A 25,030-nucleotide genomic window follows, 5' to 3' on the forward strand; every position below is an offset into this window, starting at 1 on the left:
ATCAGGGCTGGGTGGGGATTGCTCCCTCTGGTCACAAATTCCCGACAGCTTTGGGGGAGAATTTTAACCCAAATCAGGGCTGGATGAAGATTATTCCCTCTGGTCACACATTCCTGACAGCTTTGCCCCAGGATGAGCTGCTTTTGATCACCTGGATGAGCAGAATTCCTGATTTCCCAGCTGAATTCCAAGTTAAATTCTCAATTTCCCAGCTGAATTCTATGTTTACCCCAGGATGAGCTGCTTTTCTCACCTCAATGACCAAAATTCCCAATTTCCCAGCTGAATTCCAGGTTTACCCCAGGATGAGCTGCTTTCCTCACCTGGCTGAGCACAATTCCCAATTTCCCAGCTGAATTCTATGTTTACCCCAGGATGAGCTGCTTTTCTCACCTCAATGACCAAAATTCTCAATTTGCCAGCTGAAATCCAAGTTAAATTCTCAATTTCCCAGCTGAATTCCAGGTTTACCCCAGGATGAGCTGCTTTTCCTCACCTGGCTGAGCACAATTCCCAATTTCCCAGCTGAAATCCAAGTTAAATTCTCAATTTCCCAGCTGAATTCCAGGTTTACCCCAGGATGAGCTGCTTTTCCTCACCTGGCTGAGCACAATTCCCAATTTCCCAGCTGGATCCCTGCCAGCCCAGCTGTCACTGTCCCCACAGCCCATAAACCCCGAGCTGTGTCAACACAGCCATTAAGGACCCGCAGAGCCTGTTTTATTCCTGTTTTATCTGTGTTTTATCTGTGTTTCCCTGTTTTATTCCTGTTTTATCTGTTTTTCCCTGATTTATTCCTGTTTTCCCCTGTTTTCTCCCAGGCTCGACATTCCAAGGGGCAATGCTGGCATTCCCTGGGAAGGAACCAGCAGCAATCACAGCTTCCCTGCTTTCCACACCCCAAAGGTGAAACTGAGGCAGGAGCTCAGCTTTGGGTGAGCCTGAGCTGCGTGGGGTTTAATTAATTAATTGATTAATTGATTCCCAGAGCCTAACGAGAGGCCAGGCCACCCCAGCCCCGTGTGGAGCCTCAGGAACTGTGCCAGGAGCAGCACAAATAAATCCATTCAGAGCCAAACGCTGCTCCAGGCAGCAGCCCAGCCCCAGAAAAGCCACCAGAAATGAGATTATTATGGATCTGGGCTGGAGAAACCCGAATTCCAGGAGAACACAAATCCCTGGGACACCTGGGGCTGGAGGAGAGGTGTGATCACAGCTGGAAGTGTTCCGGGAGAGGGGAGAGGAGGGGAGGGAACTCTGAGTGCCACTCCAGTGCCACTCCCATCCCCATTCCCAGTGCCACCCCAGTGCCATTCCCATCCCCATTCCCAGTGACATTCCAGTGCCACTCTAGTGCCACTCCCATTCCAGTGACATTCCTGTACTATTCCAGTGCCATCCCAGTGCCACTCCAGTGCCATTCCAGTGCTATCCCAGTGCCATCCCTATTCCCAGTGCCACTCCAATGCTATTCCAAGTGCCATTCCCAGTGCCATCTCAGTGCCAATCCCAATGCCATTCCCATTCCCAGTGCCATCCCAGTGACATTGCAATTCCCAGTGCCATTTCAGTGCCACTCCAGTGCCACACCAGTGCCACACCAGTGCCACTCCCACTCTCAGTGCCACTCCAGTGCCATTCCCATTCCCAGTGACATTCCAGTACCACTCCAGTGCCACTCCCATTCCCAGTGCCATTCCCACTCCAGTGCCACTCCCAGCGTCATTCCCATTCTCAGTGTCATTCCCATTCCAGTGCCACTCCAGTGCCATTCCAGTGCCATTCCCATTCCAGTGCCATTCCCATTCCCAGTGCCGTTCCAGTGCCACTCCAGTGCCATTCCCATTCCCATCACCATCCCAGTGCCACTCCCAGTGCCATTCCTATTCCCAGTGCCACTCCAGCGCCATTCCAGTGCCACTCCAGTGCCACTCCCATTCCCAGTGCCACTCCAGTGCCATCCCCATTCCCAGCACCATCCCAGTGCCATTCCCACTCCAGCGCCACTCCCATCCCAGAGAAGGAAGCTCCTGCTCTGCCCTGCTCTGCCCTGCTCTGCCCTGCTCTCTCCCAGCACTCTGGGATTTCCCACAAATGCCAGGAAGGAAGCTGGGTGCTTTCAGCCTGGCCAGGAAAGGCTCCTTGCTGTTTCCCGAGTGCAGCTGGGAGCTTCCTGAGCTCGGGATGAACGTCCAGCAGCCCTGGCCGGGCTGGGAGCAGCAGGGAACGTGTAGGGACAGCTCTGTCCCTGCCAGGGCTCAGTGCCACTGTCCCTGTGCCAGCCTGGAGCTCCACTGTCCATCCTGGGCGAGGAAAACCAGCGGGGAGAGCAATTCCCTAAAAACAGCAGGAATGGGGAGCAATTCCTTAAAAACACCAGGGATGGGGAGCAATTCCCTAAAAACAGCAGGGATGGGGAGCAATTCCCTAAAACCACCAGGGATGGGGAGCAATTCCCTAAAACCACCAGGGATGGGGAGCAATTCCCTAAAAACACCAGGAATGGGGAGCAATTCCCGAAAAACACCAAAATGGGGAGCAATTCCCTAAAAACACCAGGGATGGGGAGCAATTCCCCAAAAACACCAAAATGGGGAGCAATTCCCCAAAAACACCAAAATGGGGAGCAATTCCCTAAAAACACCAGGGATGGGGAGCAATTCCTTAAAAACAGCAGGAATGGGGAGCAATTCCCTAAAAACACCAGGAACGGGGAGCAGCCTGCTGTGGGGAGCCAGCCTGGCACAGAGCTGCTGCTGCTGCTGCTGATCTCAGGGGGAATCTGCAGTGGCACAGGGCTGGGGCTAACCCTCGGGGTGCCCAGGGATCCCCAGGGGGAATTTGGAGTGAATTTGGAGCGAATTTGGAGTGGCACAGAGCTAATCCTGCCCCTCCAGGTGCCCAAGGCTCTCCCAGAGCGAATTTGGAATGAATTTGGAGTGAATTTGCAGTGGCACAGAGCTCTCCAGGCTCTCCCAAGTGAATTTGGAGCCAATTTGGAGTGGAGCAGAGCTGCTCCTGCTCTCCAGGCTCTCCCAGAGTGAATGTGGAGTCAATTTGGAGTGAATTTGGAATGAATTTGGAGTGAATTTTCAATTAATTTGGAGTGGCACAGAGCTCTCCAGGCTCTCCCAAGTGAATTTGGAATGAATTTGGAATGAATTTGGAATGAATTTGGAATGAATTTGGAATGAATTTGGAATGAATTTGGAGTGAATTTGGAGTGAATTTGGAGTGAATTTTTAATTACTCTGCAGTGGCACAGCGCTGCTCCTGCCCTGCAGGCTCTCCAGAGTGAATTTGGAGTGAATTTGGAATGAATTTGGAGTGAATTTGGAGTGAATTTTTAATTCCTGTGCAGCGGCACAGCGCTGCTCCTGCCCTGCAGGCTCTCCAGAGTGAATTTGGAATGAATTTGGAGTGAATTTTTAATTCCTGTGCAGCGGCACAGCGCTGCTCCTGCCCTGCAGGCTCTCCAGAGTGAATTTGGAGTCGATTTGGAGTCAATTTGGAGTGAATTTTTAATTACTCTGCAGTGGCACAGCGCTGCTCCTGCCCCTGCAGGCTCTCCAGGCTCTCCAGCCCGGATCCACCCACGGGTTGTGCAATCCTCCGTCCCGCAGGCAGAGCTCCGCAGCCCAACTGCCTCCGAGTTATTTTGGGGTGGGAGAGGAGGAGGGAAGAGTTTGCTGTGTGACCGAAGCGCCGAGAGCTCCGCAGGGCCGTGAGGAGAGCAGAGTTTGGGTGGTAAAGCTGCTCGGGAGGCTCAGAACGCTCAGCAGAGAGCAGAGTTTGGGTTGTGAAGCTGCTCGGGAGGCTCAGAAGCCTCAGCAGAGCCCGGGCTGGGATAGCAGAGCCAAGCCGGCTGAATAAACTGAATTTTGGCAGGGATGGGCTGGGAATGGATCCCCCCGGGCACGGAGGGTTTAACGAGGCGTTGGGGAAACCTCGTGCCAGGGCTGAGCTGTTCTGGGATGGAGATTGCTGCGGGTCAGCACGGAAAGGAACCCCAAAAAACAGGACAGTGTGACCTCGGGGTGTCAGAAATGGGGAAAACCCCAAAAAACAGGATAGTATCACCTCAGGGGTGTCAGAGAGGGGAAAAACCCAAAAAACGGGACAGTGTGACCTGGGGGTGTCAGAGAGGGGAAAAACCCCAAAAAAACGGGACAGCATGGCCTCAGGGGTGTCAGAGAGGGGAAAACCCCAAAACCAGGATAGCATCACCCCAGGGGTGTCAGAGAGGGGAAAACCCTAATTTCTCCCTCAGAAGTGTCTCAGGCCAGCCAGCAGCACGATTCCTGTCAGAACTCCACACTTTTACCCCAAACCAACTCTCAAAACCCTAATTTCTCCCTCAGAAGTGTCTCAGGCCAGCCAGCAGCACCATCCCGTCAGAACCTCACAGTTTTACCCCAAACCAACTCCCCAAAACCCTAATTTCTCCCTCAGAAGTGTCTCAGGACAGCCAGGAGCACCATTCCTGTCAGAATTCCTCATACATTTACCCCAAACCAACTCCCAAAACCCTAATTTCTCCCTCAGAAGTGTCTCAGGCCAGCCAGCAGCACCATCCCTGTCAGAACTCCACACTTTTACCCCAAACCCTCCCGGAGCAGAGGAGCTGCAGAGCAGCCCCAGGGTGGCTTTGTCCCCTCAGTGACAGCGAGCCTTTGTCACAGTCCTGTCAGACGTGAAGAGCAGCCAGCCCTGGCCAGGGAACCAGCAGGCCCCAGACTGGAAAAAAAGCTTTTTTTCTGCACTTAAAGCAACAAAAGCCTTTGGCTGGGAGCTGCCCTGAGGCTTTTCCCAGAGTGCAAAAATCTCAGGATCATCTCCATGAAAATAAACTGTAAATAAATTAATTTTTATGACAATATCATTATAAAAATATATAATGTGCCCACTTATTTTATATTATATATTTTTATAAATAATGCATCCATTTACATAAAAATAGAAATATTCACACACATTTCTGTGTTTATATATAAATACACATAAATACACCCGAAATCCACGCAAATGCACCTAAATAAATCCAGCCAGCAGGGCTGCCAAGCCCCCTGCGTGCCGAGGGCAGCTCTGGGAGCAGCATTGTTATTCCAAGCAGCACGGAGGAATTCGGAGCAGGAGCTGCCAGCGGGCTGGCCATGCTCTCCAGGAGCTCACAGCCCTGCTGGCACTGCCACCAGCAGCCCCAGCCCGGAATTTGGGGAGGTTTGCCTCGGAAAATCCTCCCAACCTCCCTCTGCTGAGCTCCAGCAGGGACTGGAGGAGCTCAAATGGGTTTTTTTTTGGGAGAAGGGGAGGGAAAATGGCAGTTTTAGGGGTTTTTGGGCACGAAGGGAGCTGGGAGAAACCCCAGCGTGGAGCTGTGTGTGTCCCTCGAGGTGGCACAGCTCTCCAGACTCCCTCCTGTGCCATTCCCAGTTTTGGAGCTCAGAGAGAAGGGGTTGAGCCAAAAAACCTCCCATTTCAAACGTGGCCCAGGTAAAGCCCCCAAATTCCTGGTGTTCCAACCCCAGCCAGGCCTGGCAGCTTCCCAAGGACACCAAAACCTGCCCAGGTGAGCAGGGAGAGCCAGGAGCCTCCTGGGCAAGGAGGAGATGGAGCTGCAGGGCGAGGAATTCAGCCAGGACTGACTGCTGCAGAAGCTGTAAATCCCAGCTCTGGGGAGGGAGAGGAGCTGGGAGAGAACGTGGGCACTGGGAAGATCCTTACTGGGAATGCTAATCCTTACTGGGAATGCTGGGGATCCATACTGGGAATGGTGATCCTCACTGGGAATGCTGGGTGCAGGCACAGCTGGGCCAGCCTCAAACTCTGGCCACAGCTCGGGTTAAACTCAGGTTAACCTTGGCCACAACTCGGGTTAAACTCAGGTTAAACTTGGGTTAAACTCAGCCATAATTTGGGTTAAACTTAGATTAACCTTGGCCACAATTTGGGTTAAACTTAGATTAACCTTGGCCACAATTTGGGTTAAACTCAGGTTAACCTTGGCCATAATTTGGGTTAAACTCAGGTTAACCTCTGGCCACAGTTTGGGTTAAACTCAGGTTAAATTCAGCCACAATTCTGGTTAACCTCTGGCCACAATTTGGGTTAAATTCAGGTTAACTTTGGCCACAATTTGGGTCAAATTCAGGTTAAATTCAGTCACAATTTGGGTTAACCTCTGGCCACAACTCAGGTTAAACTCAGGTTAACCTCTGGCCACAATTTGGGTTAAATTCAGCCACAATTTGGGTTAACCTCTGGCCACAACTCGGGTTAAACCAGAGTTTTCTGGGTCTGGGCCAAGAGGGTTTGCAGAAGTGCAGAATGAAGGGCTGAGCAGCACCAGGAGATCCACGGAGCATTCCAAGCAGGAATTTGGACAGAAAGCTGGGGATGCTGACTGGATCCATTTTCAGCTTCTCCACACCTCCAGCAAATTCCCCAAGCAGGAATTTGGACAGAAAGCTGGGAATGCTGCTTGGATCCATTTTCAGCCTCTCCACACCTCCAGCTCACAGCAAAACCACCTCTGGCTGCCCTGCTGAACTCATCCTAACATCCTCCACCCCAAATCCCCTCAGAGCCCAAACTGTGACCCCAAAACCGCCTGGAGTGGGAGGAAATCACTGAGGAATCCCACAGGCAACAGGTGCTGGAGGTTTGTCACCAAAAGGTTCTTTTCTTTTCCATTCCTGCCTGACTGCTGCTCAGCTTGGTGATGGATGAGGGAGAAGAAATTCCTCTTTGGGAAATCTGGCTTTGAGTCTCAGTGTCAGGAATGGGAATGGAGAAAAGAAGGGGAAAAAAGGAGGAAAAAGGGGGGAAAAAGGAGGAAAGAGGGGGAAAAAAGGAGGAAAGAGGGGGAAAAAAGGAGGAAAGAGGGGGAAAAAAGGAGGAAAGAGGAGGAAAAAGGGGGGGAAAAAGGAGGAAAAAGGGGGAAAAAAGAAGGAAAAAGGGGGAAAAAAAGAGGAAAAAGGGGGAAAAAAGGCCCCGAGGAAGTCCAAAGGATAAATAAATCCAAATTGCAAAGCAGGCAATTCCAATTCCAGCCCAGCTCTGAGGGATTTTGGAAGAAATGGGAATAAAGATGTGAAGGAGAAGCTGAACTTCTTTCAGGCCACATCCTTTCATTTCTGCCATCCTTGCCCAGTTCCCAGCTGACCCCACAGGGATCAGGAGCTGCACCTGCCCAGGTGAGCTCCTGACACCTCCTCATCCCACCCTGAGCCCCAGAGGCACTGCTGGGGAAAACTGGGGAATAGGAACCTCCAGAAAGCAGAAATAAAACAGAAATTCACGTCACAAACCAGCCCTGGGCAGAGCAGGGCCGAGTCAGAGGGAAAGAGGATTTCAGGAGGTTTTTTCCCAAAGTTGAGTCCAAGTTTTCCTCCTCCTGATCCCAGCAGAGGCAAGGAAAGCTCTCCAGGGTCACAGGGATTTGGGATAACAGCTGGAGAGGAAGGGAATTCCCAGGAAAAGTGGGAATAACTGCAGGTGAGGAGGGTGGACACAACCCCAGAGTGACCAGGGAAGTGTCCAGCGTCCCCCAGCTCGGGATCTCCAGGGGCCAGCACCCAAAAATCAGAACTTTGCCAGGAAAAGGGCTGATTTCAGCAGATTTCAGCTCCTCAAAGGGCTGATTTCAGCTCCTCAAGGCAGGAAGGCCCAGGGGACACTGACTCCCGGCTCAAATCCTGATCAATTCATAGGATCAGAATCAAAACCTTCCCAAAATCCTTTCCAAAATCCTTTCCAAAATCCTTCTCCAAGCCCTCAGAGCCCACGGAGCGATGAGAACCAGCGCAGGACTCACCCCATCCCTGCCCAGAGCTGGGAGTGAGCTCTGCCTTCAAGGAAAAGAGGATGCCAAGCCTCCCCTGCTCCCCAAACGGGAATCTGGCTGCTCAGCCCACCTCCCACAGACCTTCCCCCGCCTCCAAACGCTGCAGCTATTCCTGGGCTCTGCCGACAAAACCCAACCAGAAACCCTCCAAGCAGGCTGGAATCGCTGCTGGATTCCTCCCCAGAGCTGTCTGAGGGACAGAGCTCTGTGAAACCCTCTGCCAAGGGCTAGAGAAGCTCTCTGGATCGTTCCCAGGGGAATAAAGTCCTGAAAGGCAGAGGGAAGTGGGAATTCACTGCAGCTGGTGACACTTTGTGTTAAACTGTCCTGCGAGGGACAGTGGTGACAGCAGAATCAGGGCAGAGGGACACAGAGAGGGGCAGCAGGAGAGGACAGGGCGAGCTGAGCGTGGCCAGGGGGTCAGTGGGTCAGCCAGGCGTTGTCCACCCCTGACAGGAGCAGCTCAGGTGAGATCCCAGGTGAGGTGAGCAGGTGGAGGTTCAGCCAGATTCCCGATGGGGATTAACCCCTGGCTGCCAAACCAACTCCCCAAACTCTGCAATTCCTGATGTTTGCATGGTCCTGCTGCTCAGAGCCACGGCAGGCAGTGACCCCACGGACTGTCCACACCCCTGGACCCACAGGGTCCAACAGAGGGGTTCCTCAGCCCCTCACAGGTCCCTCACAGGACCCCCGAGGGGTTCCTCAGCACCCCACAGGTCCCACAGGACCCCCGAGGGGTTCCTCAGCACCCCACAGGTCCCACAGGACCCCCGAGGGGTTCCTCAGCCCCTCACAGGTCCCACAGGACCCCCGAGGGGTTCCTCAGCACCCCACAGCTCACACTCAGGACCCCCGAGGGGTTCCTCAGCACCCCACAGGTCCCTCACAGGTCCCTCACAGGTCCCACTCAGGACCCCCGAGGCTCCTCCAGCCTCTGAGGTGACACACTCGCCACCCACATCTCCTCAGGGCCCCAGGCCTGCAGACCAAAGGGTGTCCCCGACTCATGGCCTCCAAAGACACCCCCAGACCCAATCCCCGGTTCCCCTCAGGGCTCTCAGCCCCAATCCCTGGTCCTCAGCCCCAATTCCCGGTCCCCCTGCCCCCATTCCCGTTCCCTATAGGGCTCTCAGCCCCAATCCGCGGTTCCTCAGCCCCAATTCCCGTTCCCCACACGACTCCCAGCCCCTATTGCCGGTCCCTACAGGGTCCCCAGCCCCAGTTCCCGGTCCCTACAGGGTTCTCAGCCCCAATCCCCGTTCCCCACACGTTCCCCAGCCCCTATTCCCATTCCCTACAGGGTTCTCAGCCCCAGTTCCCGTTCCCCACACGTTCCCCAGCCCCAGTTCCCGGTCCCTATAGGGTTCTCAGCCCCTATTCCCATTCCCTACAGGGCTCTCAGCCCCAATTCCCGCTCCCCACACGCTCCCCAGCCCCAGTTCCCGGTCCCTATAGGGCTCTCAGCCCCTATTCCCGTTCCCCACACGTTCCCCAGCCCCTGTTCCCGGTCCCGCTCCCGCTCCCCGCGCTCCCCCCGGCACCGCCCGGGCCCCTCGCTGCTCCCAGCTCCGCCCCGGGGGCGTGGCTTGGCCGCCCAGCGGCGCCCCCTCGCCCGCCATTGGCCGCCGCGCCCGCCGCTCAGAGGCTGCGCGCGATGCGATTGGCTGCGGCGCGCTGTCGCTCAGGGCGGGGGCGGGGCGGGCGGAGCCGCTGCCTCACGAAAACTCGGGCAGAGTTGTGGGGGGAGGGGCCGGCCGGAGCGCTCGCCGCCCCCGGGGCTGCCCGGGGCTCCCCGCCGCCGCCGCCCCGCCGCCGCCGCCCCGCCGCCGCCGCGCCGCCGCCGCGTTACCTGAGGGAGCCGCCGGGCCTCGCGCCGCCGCCGCTCGCGCTGGGGCTCCCGCCGCCCCCCCGCCCCGCGCGCCAGGCTCTCGCGAGACCCGCGGGGAGGTAACGGCGCGGCGGCCAATGGGAGCCCCCGGGGGCGTGGCCTCGGCGCTGGTGGGGCGTGGTCACTACATCCAGTGGGCGGGGTCAATGATAGGCCACGCCCATTGTGCCTTGCCGTGCTGCGGGATCGCGAGCCGTGGGGACATGGGGGACAGCGAGAGTGGGGACACTGAGAGCCTGGGGGGACACTGCGGGACTGGGGACAGCGAGAGTGGCGACAGCGAGAGCCTGGGGACAGCGAGCCTGGAGACACCCCGAGCGTGGGGACAGCGAGCATGGGGGCACCGAGAGACTGGGGACACCGAGAGCCTGGGGACACCGAGAGCCTGGGGACAGCGAGAGTGGGGACAGCGAGAGCCTGGGGCACCCCGACACCCCGAATCCCTGCCATGGCCGATCCCCTGGACACCCCGCAGGCTGGACTCGGCCGAACTGTCCCCTCTCAGCAGCTGGGACACCCCAAACCCCGATGCTGGCCCTGGACAGTCCCTCCCGGCTGAGGTGTCCCCACAGGCACCATGTCCCTGCAGGGAGGGATGCAGGTGACAGCCAGGGTGGCAGCCGCGGGTGTTCCCAGGGATCAGAGGTGTCCCTTTGGGGACACTCAGAGGGCTCCGGGTGGCAGCCAGGCTCACCACCAGGCACCTGGTGCCACTGGCAGTGACACTGCCACCTCCCCAGGGTGACCCAGGGGGACAAACCCAGCTGCAGGCAGGTGACACTGGCCAGGGCCACCAAGGAGACACGAGGAGCACACAGACTGTCACCAAACCGTCTTTATTCCTGCCAGGCTGGGGGGTGAGGCTCCCCCGGCACTCCCGGCCAGGCACGGGGCCACCGTCCTGTCCCTGTCACCGCCAGCCGCCCTGTCACATGGCGAAGAGGATGAGGAAGGCCACCATGAGGCAGAAGAGCCCCATGGCCTCGGAGAGCGCGAAGCCCAGGATGGCGTAGGAGAAGAGCTGCTGCTTGAGCGAGGGGTTCCTGTGGGAGCAGCTGGGTCAGGGGCACAGGGGACACAGGGCACAGGGGACAGAGGGGACACAGGGGGGGACAGGGGACACAGGGGGACACAGCAACACAGGGGGACAGGGGGGACACAGGGGGCTGGGGACACAGGGGACACAGGGGACACAGAGGGGACAGGGGACACAGGGGGGCACAGGGGGGGACAGGGGACACAGGGGACACAGGGGGCACAGGGGGCACAGGGGGCACAGGGGGGGACAGGGGCACAGGGGACACAGGGGACACAGGGGACACAGGGGGACACAGGGGACACAGGGGACACAGGGGGCACAGGGGGGCACAGGGGGACACGGGGACACAGGGGGACACAGCCAGCGCAGTCCCTGCTCCCCACAGAGCCCCCCGTGCCTCTGGAGCCCCGTGTCCCCACAGAGCCCCCGTCCACCCAGAGCCCCCTGTGCCCCCTGTCCCCTCAGAGCCCCTGTGTCCCCAGAACCCCCCTGTGCCCCCAGAGTCCCCTGTCCCCTCAGAGCCCCCTATCCCTCAGAGCCCCCTGTCCACCCAGAGCCCCCGTGCCCCCAGACCCCTTGTTCCCTCAGAGCCCCTGTGTCCCCAGAACTCCCCTGTCCCCTCAGACCCCCTGTCCCCAGAGCCCCCCATGTCCCCCAGTGCTCCCCGACCTGGCGTAGCCGATGATGAGGCTCAGAGCCCCCTGTCCCCTCAGAGCCCCCTGTCACCCCAGAGTCTCCCGCTCCCCAGAGCCCCATCATCCCCGTCCCCCGCTGACCTGGCATAGCCGATGATGAGGCTCGAACCCGGTGCCGATGCCAGCCCCAAATCAAACCCCCAAACCCCCAAAATCCCAACCCCAAACCCCCAAACCCCAATGCCCCGCTGACCTGGCGTAGCCGATGATGAGGCTCCCGAACACGGTGCCGATGCCAGCCCCCGAGCCCGCCACGCCCACGGTGGCAGCGCCGGCGCCGATGAACTTGGCGGCAGTGTCGATGTCGCGCTGGGCAGAGCTCGTCCGCAGGGCCCGCGGCGCTCCGGGTGACACCTGCGGGACAGGGGGTTAAACTCACCCCAGCCCGCCCTGTTTGCCCCCGGGGCAGTGTCACTGCTCAGGACACTGTCCCCAGCCCGTGTCCCCAGCCAGGGGTGTTACCTGCTCCGGGCTGCTCCACCCGGCCGACAGGGGCTGGCCCAGCAGCCGCGAGCTCCTCCTCACCTGTGTGACACACCGAGCTCAGCCGGGGTGACACCCACCCTGGGCTCCCCCCGCGGCACTGCCACCCGCCGGGGGACCCCCGAGGCCACCGCTGCCACCCCCGGGGGACCCCCGAGGCCACCGCTGCCACCCCCCGCGGGACCCCCGAGGCCACCGCTGCCACCCCCGGACACGCTCAGCCCCGTTTCAGGGACCCCTCGGTGACACCAGCCCGGCCTGTCACTGTCACTGGGTCACCCCTCGGTGCTGTCACACCCCTCGGTGACACCAGCCCGGCCTGTCACTGTCGCTGGGTCCCTTCAAGGTGATCAGTGACCCCGAGAGGTTGGAAGGCTTTGTCACCACCAGGGTGCCACCGCTCACCTTGTGGGGCTCCAACCTGCCCCAAGTGTCCCCAAACCTCCCCAAAGTGTCCCCGAGGGGTCACAGGTCACCCCAGCCCGTGCTGCAGGGACAGGGACAGGGGACAGGGGACAGGGGACAGGGACAGGGGACAGGGATTGTCACTACTCACAAGCGCAGGAGCAGAGACGAACTTTGCACAGGTGAACATGGCGAGGACGGAGGGACACTGCGGGACACGGCTGGAGGGACACTGCGGGACACGGCCGAGGGACACGCGGGGACACGGCCGAGGGACACTGCGGGACACGGCCGAGGGACACACAGGTACACGGCCGAGGGACACTGCGGGACACGGCTGGAGGGACACAGGCGACACGCATGAAGGGCTGAGGCACGGCGGGTCGGCCAGGCGGGTGACCCCGGCCGGGGGGTCACACAGGGGACATGGGGACACGCGGGACGGGCAGGACGTGTCGCTGTCACCCGGGTGGCACCTCCCGGCAGTGGCACCGCGGTGGCATTTGGGGGTCAGGGATCCAGGGGGGCAATCCTGGGGTGACACCGCGGTGGGGGACAGGAGCTCCCCGGGCCGCTGGGCCGAGAGGGACAATGAGGGTCTCAGGGACAGCCTGGGGACAGTCTGGGGACACAGCCTGGGGGACAGCCTGGGGGGACAGCCTGAGAGGGACAGTCGGGGGGACAGTCTGGGGGACAGCCTGGGGACACAGCCTGGGAGACAGCCTGGGGGGGACAGCCTGGGGGGGACAGCCTGGGGGACAGCCTGGGGGACAGTCTGGGGGCACAGCCTGGGGGGGACAGCCTGGGGGGGACAGCCTGGGAACCCGCAGCCCTGGCAGGGCTCGAGGGGACTCCGAGGGAACCCCAAAAAGCCACATGAGGGACATTCCCCCAACCAGGGGATCCCAGGCCGCTCCTGAGGGGCGACACCGGCCTTGTCCCCCACAGCCGCGGGGCTCCGTTCGCCTCCCGCCCCGCAGGGCTCCGGCTGCCCTCGCTGCCTGCCCGCGGCTCGGTGTCCCCGCTGTGGCTCTCGGTGTCCCCGGGCTCTGTCCCGCCCCGGCCCTGTCCCTGCTATGGCTCTCAGTGTCCCCTCTATGACTCTCGCTGCCCCCGGCCCTGTCCCTGTCCCACCCTGTCCCCTGTCCCTCCCCAGCCCCTCTCCGCTCACCGGCCCGCCGCCCCTCTCACCGCTCCGCCGGGCAGGTCGCGGCCGCTCCGAGTGCGCAGGCGCGGCCGGAAGCGCCGCCGGGAGGTGGTGGAGACTGCGCGGCGCCCCCTGCCGGCTGGGAGGACTCGGAGCGGAGCAGGGGCGGGGCCAGCGGGGATGGGCGGGGGCAGCGGGGTGGGCGGGGCCAGTGGGGCAGGGCCGCGCGCGCCCTCTGGCGGGAAAGGAGGGCAGCACAGGTGTGCGCACCTGGGAGAGCACGTGAGTGTGTGAGCGAGTGTTCATGTGTGTGCGTGTGTGTGTGTGTGTGTGTGTGTGTGTTCGTGTGTGTGTGTGTGTTCATGTGTGTGTGTGTGCGAGTGTTCATGTCTGTGTGCACACGTGTGTCTGTGTTCACCTGTGTTCATCTCTGTGCACACCTGCGTGTGAGGCCGGGGGGCGACCGTGTCCCCACCGTGTCCCCACCGTGTCCCCACCGTGTCCCCGCCGTGTCCCCGCCGTGTCCCCATGGGGCGCTGAGAACGCACAGTGTCACCGCCATGTGCTGTGTCACTCACCTCCCCAGGTGCTCTGTCACCCCCATGGGCACACTGTCACCCCCCTGGGGACACTGTCACCCCCCGAGCTCAGTGTCCCCCCGCGTGTGCTGTCACCCTCTGGGGACACTGTCACCCCCCCTGGGGACACTGTCATCCCCCTGGGGACACTGTCACCCCCTTGGGGACACTGTCACCCCCCTGGGGACACTGTCACCCCCCGAGCTCACTGTCACCCCCCGAGCTCAGTGTCACCCCCCGAGCTCGGTGTCCCCCCGCCGCGGCTCTCCGGGCAGCGCCGCTGCTGCAGGAGCCGTCAGGGCATTAATTAAATCAGCGCCGTAATTAACTGCCGTTAACGGGAAATCAATAGCGAGGAGCCGGCAGTGCGGGGGGGCTGAGGGAGGTTGGGGACCCCAAACCCGGGGGGCTGAGGGAGGCTGGGACCCCAAACCCGGGGGGCTGCACACCTCCTGCGCCCCCAAATCCCGTATTACCCCCGCGATCCCCCCTGCGCCCCCAAATCCCCCCAGAGCCCCTCAGCGCCCCAAAATCTCCCTTGAATCTCAACCCCCTGAACTCCCTGCAGCCCCCCAAATCCCTCCACCCCAAAAACCCTCCAGACCCCCAAAATCTCAGCGCCCCAAACCCCTGCAGCCCCCAAACCCTCCAGACCCCCAAACCCCTGCAGCCCCAAACTGCAGCCCCCAACCCCCAGACCCCCAAACATTCCCTGCAGCCCCAAACCCCTGCAGCCTCCTCCCCCTCCCGCTTCCCCCACCCTCCCCTGCCCTCCCCCCTGTGTGATTTTTCCTCCTTTTCCCATTTTATTGTTTTATTTCCCATTTCAGCCTCTGCGCTCCATTTGCTGAGCGCTGCGATCGAAACCAACTCCGCGGGAAAGAAGGGCGGCGAGAGGGTCGAGAGGAGCCCACAGTGTCCCCCAATTCCCCCCCAGTGCCCCCCAGTCCCCCCCAGTACCCCCCCAGTGCCCCCACTGCTCCCAGTCCCCTCCAGTGTCCCCAGTCCCTCCCAGTCCCCCCCAGTCCCCCGGCTGATGGGTTTGCTGTCCCAGTAATGGTTTTGACCTTGCGATTGATGGGGGAGCGGCGCGTGACGCGGCTGGGGGGCTTTGAGGGGGGTTTGGGGGGATTTAAGGGGGATTTGAGGGGGATTTGAGGGGTTGGGGGGATTTGAGGGGGTTTGGGGGGATTTGAGGGGGTCCCTCCCCTCTCCCTTTTGGAGCTCGGGGGGGTTTGGGGAAACTGAGGCACGAGAGGGGAGCGGTGAGGATTGCCGGGAATTGGGGGGTGGGAGGGAGCGGAGGGGCTTGGGGTGGGATTTGGGGGGCGGGCAAGGTCGGGGGGCACGCGGGTGGGCCTGGGGGGCTCGGGGGGCTCGGGGAGCTCGGGGGGAGCCTCTTTCCCCGGTCCCGATCCCTGTCCCTGTCGCTGTCCCTGTCGCTGTCCCTGTCGCTGTCCCTGTCCCTGTCCCTGTCGCTGTCCCTGTCCCAATCCCAGTTCGATCCCAATCCCAGTTCGATCCCAATCCCGGCTCTGGCGCAGTCGCCGCCCGCGCTGCATCCTAATGAGGTGGCGACGAGAGGGGACAGGGAGGGGACAGTATGGGGACAGGATGGGGAGAGTATAGGGACAGGGATAGGGACAGGATGAGGACAGGATTGGGGACAGGATTGGGGACAGGATAGGGACAGGGAGAGGAACAGGATGGGGACAGTATAGGGACAGTATGGGGACAGGACGGGGGACAGGATGGGGACAGTATAGGGATAGCGACAGGGATAGGGACAGGACGGGGACAGAAACGGGGACAGAATAGGGACTGGATGGGACAGGATAGGGACAGTATAGGGACAAGATAGGGACAGGATAGGGACAGGGACAGTATGGGGACAGCACGGCCCGGCACCGCACGCCCCCCGCCGCCCCCCGAGGGTCCAGGGGCTGGTTTTGGGGTCTCAGGGGTCTCACCCCCCCCGCAGCGCGGTGACAGCGGGGATGTCACTGTCCCCAACCCGCCGAGCCCCCCGCGCTGCCCCCAGCTCGGAGCGGCTTCCCCACCCCGCGTGGCCACCGAACCCCCTCGGGTGGCCACCGAACCCCCTGGGGTGGCCACCGAACCCCCTCGGGTGGCCACCGAACCCCCTCGGGTGGCCACCGAACCCCCTCGGGTGGCCACCGCCAGCTCGGGTGGCCCGGGGGCTCGCAGCCCCCCTCGGGGACCATCAATCGCCCCCAGGCGCGGCCCTGCTGGCTGTCGCGCTCCGGTGGGGACGCGAGGCGACATGATTCAGCCGCGGTGGCGTCATGGGGAGCGCCGGGAGTGAGCGAGGGGAGGGGAAATTGGGGGGAATTCGGGGGGTTTGGGGAAATTCAGGTGTTTGGGGAATTCAGGGGGTTGGGAGGGAGGGATTCAGGGGTTTTTTTGGAAATTCAGGATGTTGGGAGGCCAAAGGATGTTTGGGAGATTCAAGGGGTTAGGGAGGGATTCAGGAGGTTTGGGGGGAATTCGGGGGGTTTGGGGAAAAATTCAGGAGGTTTTGGGGGTAATTCAGAGGTTTTTTTCGGGAAATTCAGGATGTCTGGGGAAAATTCGGGGGGTTAGGGAGGAATTCGGGGGGATTTCGAAGGAATTCAGGGGGATTTCGAAGGAATTCAGGAGGTTTTGGGGGGAATTCAAGGGCGTTTTTGGGGGGAATTCAGGAGTTTTTTGCCCTCGCGGTGCTGGTGGAGAGGGGAGGATTTCTGCGGGATTTGTCTGTGGGGATTTGAGGCAAAACTGGGCTGGAAAAAGACCTTCAAAACACCCCAAAAAGGTGTCAGCGTTCCCTGCTACCCCAGGCATTGGGGTGGGGGGTTCACCCCAGGATTTGGGGTCTCTCATCCCAAGAATTTGGGGTTTCTCATCCCAGAAATGGGAAATTTCCCACCCCAGAATTGGGTTTTTTTATCCGAGGACTTGGGGTTTCTCACCCCAGGAATTTGGGGTTTCTCACCCCAGGAATTTGGGATTTCTCACCCCAGGAATTTGGGGTTTCTCACCCCAGGAATTTGGGGTTTCTCATCCCAGGATTTGGGGTTTCTCATCCCAGGAATTTGGGATTTCTCACCCCAGGATTTGGGGGCTCTCTGGACCCTTTTTGGGGTGGAAATGGGATTCCCTGACCCCCCAGTCCCCTCTCCCTGCTCAGCCCGACCTCCTCCACGGGGCATTTTCTGCTCCTGGAGGTTTTTTATTCCCGTTTTTCTATTTTCCCCATTTTTATTTTTTACACGCTCTTTTATGACAAACTTTCCTTTCCGCCTGACATTTAAAAGCTGATCAGATCTTCCTTCCCGGACAGGGGAAATGGAGAAATTTATTGGGGTCTGAAGGAGACGAGAGATTTATTCTGACAGCGCTGCCGGATTGTGGATCCTGTTTGTCCTGCAGCCCCAAATCCCGATCCCAAATTCATTCCTGATCCCTAATTAATTCATTCCTGATCCCTAATTAATTCCTGATCCCTAATTAATTAATTCCTGATCCCAAATTCATTCCTGATCCCTAATTAATTAATTCCTGATCCCTAATTAATTAATTCCTGATCCCAAATTCATTCCTGATCCCAAAGTAATTAATTCCTGATCCCTAATTAATTCCTGATCCCTAATTAATTAATTCCTGATCCCAAATTCATTCCTGATCCCTAATTAATTAATTCCTGATCCCTAATTAATTAATTCCTGATCCCAAATTCATTCCTGATCCCTAATTAATTAATTCCTGATCCCAAATTCATTCCTGATCCCTAATTAATTAATTCCTGATCCCTAATTAATTAATTCCTGATCCCTAATTCATTCCTGATCCCAAATTAATTCCTGATCCCAAATTAATTCCCGATCCCAAATTAATTCCTGATCCCAAATTAATTCCCAATCCCAAATTAATTCCCCATCCAAAATTAATTCCTGATCCCAAATTAATTCCTGATCCCAAATTCCCGATCCCAAATTCATTCCCGATCCCAAATTAATTCCCCATCCCAAATTAATTAATTCCCAATCCCCTTTTTTGGGGTCAGGACCCCTCAGGATCCCCAATCCCACCCTGAGTGATGATTTAGGGAAAAAAAACCCCAAATCCGCAATAAAACCCGCGGGGAGGAGGGGATGAACCAATTCCACCTCTTTTTCCCCCAATATTTCCCGCCGTTCTTTGTTCTCCTCCCGCGGATCCCTCTCGGGGTTTTGGAGTTTTTCCCGAACCTGTGAGGTTTTCACCCAAATCGGGAAAATTCTGTAGGTTTTTGTCACCTCCGGATTGTCCCTGTGGGAAAAGGGGGAGGGAATGGGGATGGGATTGATGGGATTGATGGGATTGGGATGGGATTTGTGGGATAGATGGGATTGGGATGGGATTTGTGGGATTTATGGGATTTATGGGATTTATGGGATTTATGGGATTGGGATAGAATGGGATGGGGTGGGATGGGATTTATGGGATTTATGGGATTTGTGGGATTGGGATTGGGATAGGATTTGTGGGATATATGGGATTTATAGGATTTATGGGATTGGGATGGGACTGGGATAGAATGGGACGGGGTGGGATGGGATTTGTGGGATTTGTGGGATTTGTGGGATTTGTGGGATTTGTGGGATTTCTGGGATTTGTGGGATTTATGGGATTTGTGGGATTGGGATGCAGGTGTCCCCAGGGAGGTGACAGTGGCCTGGGGACACCCAGGGGTGCGCAGGTGACACCCCGGCTGGTTCTGTCCCCAAATGGGGTCGTGGCGGGGCAAATCCGCCTTTGGCATTTTCGGGACAATTGCTCCACCCTCAGGGCCACCCCAGGAGCGCAGCGCCTTGGGACCTCTTTGGGACCTCGTGGGACCTCCTGGGACACCTTGGGACCACTTTGGGACCTCCTTGGGACCTCCTTGGGGTGGGCGAGACCTCGGCGAGGCTCCCAAATCCCACCCTACACCCCCAAAACCCCAAATCCCCTAAAAAACCCCAAAATCTCCCTGTGGCCCCAAAGCCCATCAAACCCCCCAAAAACCCTTAAATCCCCACTGTGCCCCAAATCCCACCAAAATCCCCAAATCCCCCTGTGCCTCCAAACCCCAAAAACCCCCAACCCCCCAAAAACCCCCAAAAAACCCCAAATCCCCCCGCGCCAAGGACCCCGCGGTGTCCCCGAGTGTCCCCAAGGCCACACGTCCCGTTTGTCCCCCGAACGATGCTCGGCAAGGGGAAGAGCAGCCGAGGGAAGGTTTCCATGGCAACGGGAGGAAAAAAAAGTATTAAAAAAAATTAAAAAATAAAAAACCAACCCGAAGCGTCGGGGTTGGGCTGAGGGCGCCATTAGCATGCGGGAGAGGAGCTGAAAATCGAGCGGAAAATCCAAATTGGGCGGCGAGGGGGAGGGGAGGGCGGGGGAGGGGAGAGGAGCCGAGATTTGGGGACAGGATGGGGTTGGGGACAGCGTGGGGACAGCTTGGGGACAGGATGGGGACAGGATGGGGTTGGGGACAGCGCGGGGACAGCGGGAGGTCAAGGGGGGAGAGGAAGGTCAGGGAGGGAGAAATCATTTTATCATCATTTTATCATTTTATAATTTTATCATTTTATCATCATTTTATCATCTCCTTCCTTCCTTCCTTCCTTCCTTCCTTCCTTCCTTCCTTCCTTCCTTCCTTCCTTCCTTCCTTCCTTCCTTCCTTCCTTCCTTCCTTCCTTCCTCTTCCTCCTTTTTCCTCCATTTCCCCTTTTTCCTCTCATTTTCCCCTTTTTCCTCTCATTTTTTCCTTTTTCCTCTCATTTTTCCCTTTCCCTCCATTTCTTCCTTCCCTCCCTTCTCCTTTTCCCCTCCTTTCCCTCTCCCCAACCCTAAAAATCCACCCCAAAACCTTCACACCCCCAAACCCCCAAATATCCCCAAAAATGGGATTTTTCCCCATCCTTTCCCTATTTCAGCTCCATTCCCCCAGCCGAGGGGAGCAGGTGGATCCCAAAATCCCAAATATTCCCCAAAATCCCAAATATTCCCCAAAACCCCAAATATTCCCCAAAAATTGGATTTTTTTCCCCATCTTTTCCCTATTTCAGCTCCATTCCCCCAGCCGAGGGGAGCAGGCGGCTCCTAAAATCCCAAATATTCCCCAAATATTCCCCCAAATCACGAATATTCCCCAAAAATGTGATTTTTTTCCCCATCCTCTCTCTATTTCAGCTCCATTCCCCCAGCCGAGGGGAGCAGGTGGCTCCCAAAATCCCAAATATGCCCCAAAATCCCAAATATTCCCCAAAAATGTGATTTTTTTCCCCATCTTTTCCCTATTTCAGCTCCACTCCCGCTCCTCCCTGGCTCTCCAATCCATCATTTTTATTTCCTGCTGTAACTGACAAATTGTTCCCTATTTTATATCTGATCCCTCCAGGCAAAGGGGATGAGGAGGTTTTTTTTTTTTCCCTTATTTTCCCCTTTTTTCCCTTTTTTTTTTTTTTGGTATTACCTATCAGAGGGGAAAAAAAAGGTCATAAAATCCCAATAATAAAATCAGATATAAAAAAGCGAAAATAGCCCCAAAAACCAGCAGAGCTAATGAGCACCTCCGAGAGGCTCCATAAACCCGAGCAGGGCGGGATTTTCCTCACCCCAAAACCCCTTTATTGCCCCCAAAAAACCCCACCGGGGCAGCTGCAAAAAAACCCCAAAAATCCCATTTATTCCCCCATAAAGTGGCTCTGCTGCTGGGAAAAAAAAACCAAAAAAACCTGAGGGGAGGAAAAATAAAAATTGTTTTAAATCTGATTTTTTTCTCTATTTTTTCCTCTATTTTCCCCTACAAAGCTCTTTCTCCTTAAAAACCCTTTTTTTCCAGCAGGATTTTAATTGCCTTTGAAAAGGTCGGGAAATGTTCTTCCCCTCAGGTTTTATTCCGATTTATTTATTCCTCCCGGGAGGAGCTGCTGGCGGCGCTGGAAATCTGCAGCTTTGGGGAAAAATCACCTTCGGAAAATTCAAAAGAATTGGGAAAATCCCATTTTTCCCCTTTTTTTTCGCTCAGGAATTCCCCCCTGCCTCCCTGCGCTGCTCCGTGGGGTTTTTTCCCCTAAATCCGCAGTTTTTGCCCCATTTTGTGTCCCTTTTGGGGTCATTCCCATTGGGATTTCACCACCACTCACTGGGGTGTCCTTTTGGGGGAAAATTTACTCATTTAGGGGAAAAATTTCCCTTTTGGGGGGAAAATTTGTTCTTTTGGGGATAATTTGCCTTTTTTGGGGGGAAAATTTGCCCTTTTGGGGGAAAATTCACCCTTTGGGGAGAAAATTCGTCCTTTTTTGGGGGGAAATTTTGCCCTTTTGGGTAAATCCCAAAGACAATCCCAAGGAATCCAAATCAATCCCAAAGAGACCCCAAAAAATCCCAAAAAAATCCCAAGAGATCCCAAGCGAGCAAAGCCAATTCCCGGTTTTGTTTTGGGTTTTTTATTTTCATTTTCTCGCTCTCCGGAGCCAAAAAAAGCAGCGCAATAAAAATTCATAAAAAAGGGGAAGAAAAAAAATCCCAAACTGCCCTAAGCGCCTCCCATGGGATCGCGGGGGACGCAGCGGCTGCTCGGCCGCGTGGCTGCGGCCATAAATCAGTGGGGCCGCCGAGAGGGGCGAGCCGAGGGAAATCCCAAAATCCCAAAAATCCCTGCGGTCAGAGACACCCCCGAGCCGAGAGGAAAATCCCAAAATCCTAAAACCCCAAAATCCCAAATCCCCGCCGTCAGAGCCACCCCCGAGCCGAGAGGAAAACCCCAAAACCCCAAACCCCAAAATCCCAAAACCCCAAAATCCCCGTGGTCAGAGCCACCCCCGAGCCGAGAGGAAAATCCCAAAATCCCCGCGGTCAGAGCCAAGAGGAAAATCCCAAAACCCCTAAATCCCAAAAGCCCCGTGGTCAGAGCCACCACCGAGACGAGAAGAAAATCCCAAAATCCCAAAACCCCTAAATCCCAAAACCCCAAATCCACAAAACCCCAAAATCCCAAATTCCCCGCGGTCAGAGTCTCCCCCAAACTAAGAGCAAAATGCCAGAAACCCCAAAATCTCCGAGGCTTCACGGCTTTGGGGCTCCCCAAATTTGGGGTCACCGATCATTTATTTGGGTTTAGGATTCGGATTTCTGAGGCCAAAACCAGGGATTTTCCCCTCTCTCTGTAGGGTGACGCCGATAACCGATTTGGGTTTGGGGATTTTGGGGATTTGGGTTTAGCACTCAGATTTTTGGGGACAAAACCTCAGGGATTTCCCCCTCTCTTTGTAGAACCGATTGGGATTTAGGGTTTTTTCTCTCCCTCCCCCGCCCGGCGCCGCTCGGCCCGAAAGGATTTGGGATTTCGATCCCAAGCAGTTGCTACGCGCGCGGCTGTCGCTAGATGGGGAGAGAAGAGTTCCGCAAGCGCCGAGCTGCAGCTCCAGCCGGGAAATGACCCCAAAACCCCAAAACTCACCCCAAACCCACCGCCGGCGGCTCGGAGCCGCTGCCGGGGGCGAATTCCCGTTCAAAACTTCCCATAAAAACGGCCCTAAAAGGGCAATGGGGCGGCGCGGTGGGGCAGCCCCAAACCCGGCCCTATTAACGCTGGGGTGGGAATTCCATCTGGGAATGCTGGGGAGGAATCAGGGATTGCGGGGAGGGATTTGGGGTTTGGGATCAAAAGGGAATCCTGGGAAGGGATTTGGGGTTTTGGGTGGGAAAGGGAATCCTGGGAAGGGATTTGGGGTTTTGGGATCAAAAGGGAATCCTGGGGAGTCCCTGAGAGGGATTTGGGGTTTGGGGAAAGGGAATCCTGGGATCCTGGGAAGGGATTTGGGGTTTTGGGAAAGGGAATCCGGGGATCCTGGGAAGGGATTTGGGGTTTGGGGAGGGAAAATGTTGCCCTGAAGCGATAAAAGAACCAAAAAAGGACCCAAAAAAGGGTAAAATGGAGACCTAAAGAGGAAACCTGTGCCCTAAAGCCATAAAAGGACGAGTGGGAGTGCCTGGGGTGTGATTAGGATCGCTAATTAGGATTGGGATCCCCGATAAGGATCCCTGACAGGGATTAGTGATTAGGATATCTGATTGATAAGGATCGCTGACAGGGATTGGGATCGCTGATAAATATTAGGATCATTGATAAGGATTAGGATTTATAAGAATTAGGATCGCTGATAAATATTAGGATCATTGATAAGGATTAGGGTTTATGAGGATTAGGATCTCTGATAAGGATTAGGATCGTTTCTAAGGATTAGGATCGCTGATAAATATTAGGATCATTGATAAATATTAGGATCTCCGATTGATAAAATCACTGATTAGGATCTCTGACTGATTAGGATCACTGATTAGGATCTCTGGCTGATTAGGATCACTGATTAGGATCTCTGGCTGACTAGGATCGCCGATCAGGATCGCTGCCCAGGCCGAGGCCATAAAAACCCCACAAGCATGAAACCCATAAATCCATCCGGAGGCTCGCAGCCATTTTCCATAATTCCCAATTAATTTTTTACAGCTCTCGCCAGTAATTCTGTCCGTCAGGATGGGGAAAGGAGGATGAGCCAGAAAAAATCGGGAAAAAAAGGGAAAAAAGGGAAAAAAGGGAAAAACCCAAATATTTTGCCTGCAGAGGAGATGAAGGCCGGTTTAAAAACCCCATTTTCGGCCTGAAAAACCCCATTTTGAGGTTGCAAAACCCCATTTTCATCCGTAAAAACCCCATTTCGAGGCCTCAAAACCCCAATTTCGGGACTCAAATCCCCATTTTCAGCCTTCCAAACCCCATTTCGAGGCTTAAAAACTCCATTTTGAGGCTGAAAAACCCAATTTTCAGCCCTCAAACCCCCATTTTGGGGCTGAAAAAAACCCCATTTTGAGGCTTCCCAGCCCCATCTCCACACCCCTGGCCGGGCAATTAGCGCGGAGGATAATTAGCGCTGCGCTGTTTGGGGTTTGGATGTCGCCGGTTGCGCAACTCGCGGTTAATTGGCGCTAATTGGCGGCGCCGTCATCAGCGGCTGTGGGGTGAGGCTGAGGGGAGGAGATTTGGGGTTGAGCCAGAGGGGATTTGGGGTTCGGCGGGAGAGGGGGAGCTCGGGGGGAAAAGGGGAAATTTCTATGGGAAAGGGAAAAATTCTGTAGGAAAAAGGAAAATTTTGTAGGGAAAAGGGAAAAATTCTATGGGAGAAGGGGAAAATTCTGTAGCAAAAAGGAAAATTTTGTAGGAAAAGGGAGAATTTTGTAGGGAAAAGGGAAAAATTCTATGGGAAAAGGGGAAAATTCTGGAGGAAAAAGGAAAATTTTGTAGGGAAAAGGGAAAAATTCTATGGGAAAAGGGGAAAATTCTGTAGGAAAAAGGAAAATTTTGTAGGAAAAAGGAAAATTTTGTAGGAAAAGGGAGAATTTTGTAGGGAAAAGGGAAAAATTCTATGGGAAAAGGGGAAAATTCTGGAGGAAAAGGGAAAATTCTGTAGGGAAAGGGGAGAATTCTGTAGGAAAAGGGGAGAATTCTGTGGGGAAAAGGGAGAATTCTGTGGGGAAAAGGGGAAATTCTGTGGGGAAAAGGGAAATTCTGTGGGGAAAAAGGAAAATTTTGTAGGAAAAGGGAGAATTTTGTAGGGAAAAGGGAAAAATTCTATGGGAAAAGGGGAAAATTCTGGAGGAAAAGGGGAAAATTCTGTGGGAAAAGGGAAAAATTCTGGGGGAAAAGGGAAAATTCTGTAGGGAAAGGGGAGAATTCTATGGGAAAAGGGAAAATTCTGTAGGGAAAGGGGAGAATTCTATAGGAAAAGGGAAAATTCTGTGGGGAAAAGGGAAAATTCTGTAGGAAAAGGGAAAAATTCTGTGGGACAAGTGAAAAATTCTGTGGGAAAAGGGAAAAATTCTCTAGGAAAAGAGAGAATTCTCAGAATCCATGG

The 25,030-nt window shown here is 56.2% G+C and overlaps 2 protein-coding genes across 2 annotated transcripts in view; both read right to left on the bottom strand.

The window, feature by feature from the left end:
- Positions 1–10,557: 10,557 nt before the first annotated feature.
- On the bottom strand, positions 10,558–12,692 carry LOC146425769 (ATP synthase F(0) complex subunit C2, mitochondrial-like). Its single transcript, XM_085041325.1, has 5 exons — positions 12,676–12,692; positions 12,511–12,607; positions 11,934–11,996; positions 11,665–11,825; positions 10,558–10,780 (listed from the first exon to the last, which is right to left on the bottom strand). Exons 2-5 carry the CDS (start codon positions 12,547–12,549, stop codon positions 10,666–10,668), a joined length of 378 nt encoding a protein of 125 aa, XP_084897451.1. The 5' UTR covers positions 12,550–12,607; positions 12,676–12,692; the 3' UTR covers positions 10,558–10,665.
- A 6,854-nt stretch (positions 12,693–19,546) lies between these two features.
- Positions 19,547–25,030, bottom strand: part of LOC146425770 (chromobox protein homolog 5-like) — a 411,406-nt gene continuing 405,922 nt past the window's right edge. The window contains exon 5 of the transcript XR_014846380.1: positions 19,547–19,560. The gene's annotated coding sequence lies outside the window, so the exon portion shown is untranslated. The remainder of the gene's footprint in view (positions 19,561–25,030) is intronic.

The sequence above is a fragment of the Lichenostomus cassidix genome, chromosome 29 (assembly GCF_008360975.1).
Source record: "Lichenostomus cassidix isolate B80296 chromosome 29, HeHo_3.0, whole genome shotgun sequence".
NCBI classification, from domain to species: domain Eukaryota; kingdom Metazoa; phylum Chordata; class Aves; order Passeriformes; family Meliphagidae; genus Lichenostomus; species Lichenostomus cassidix.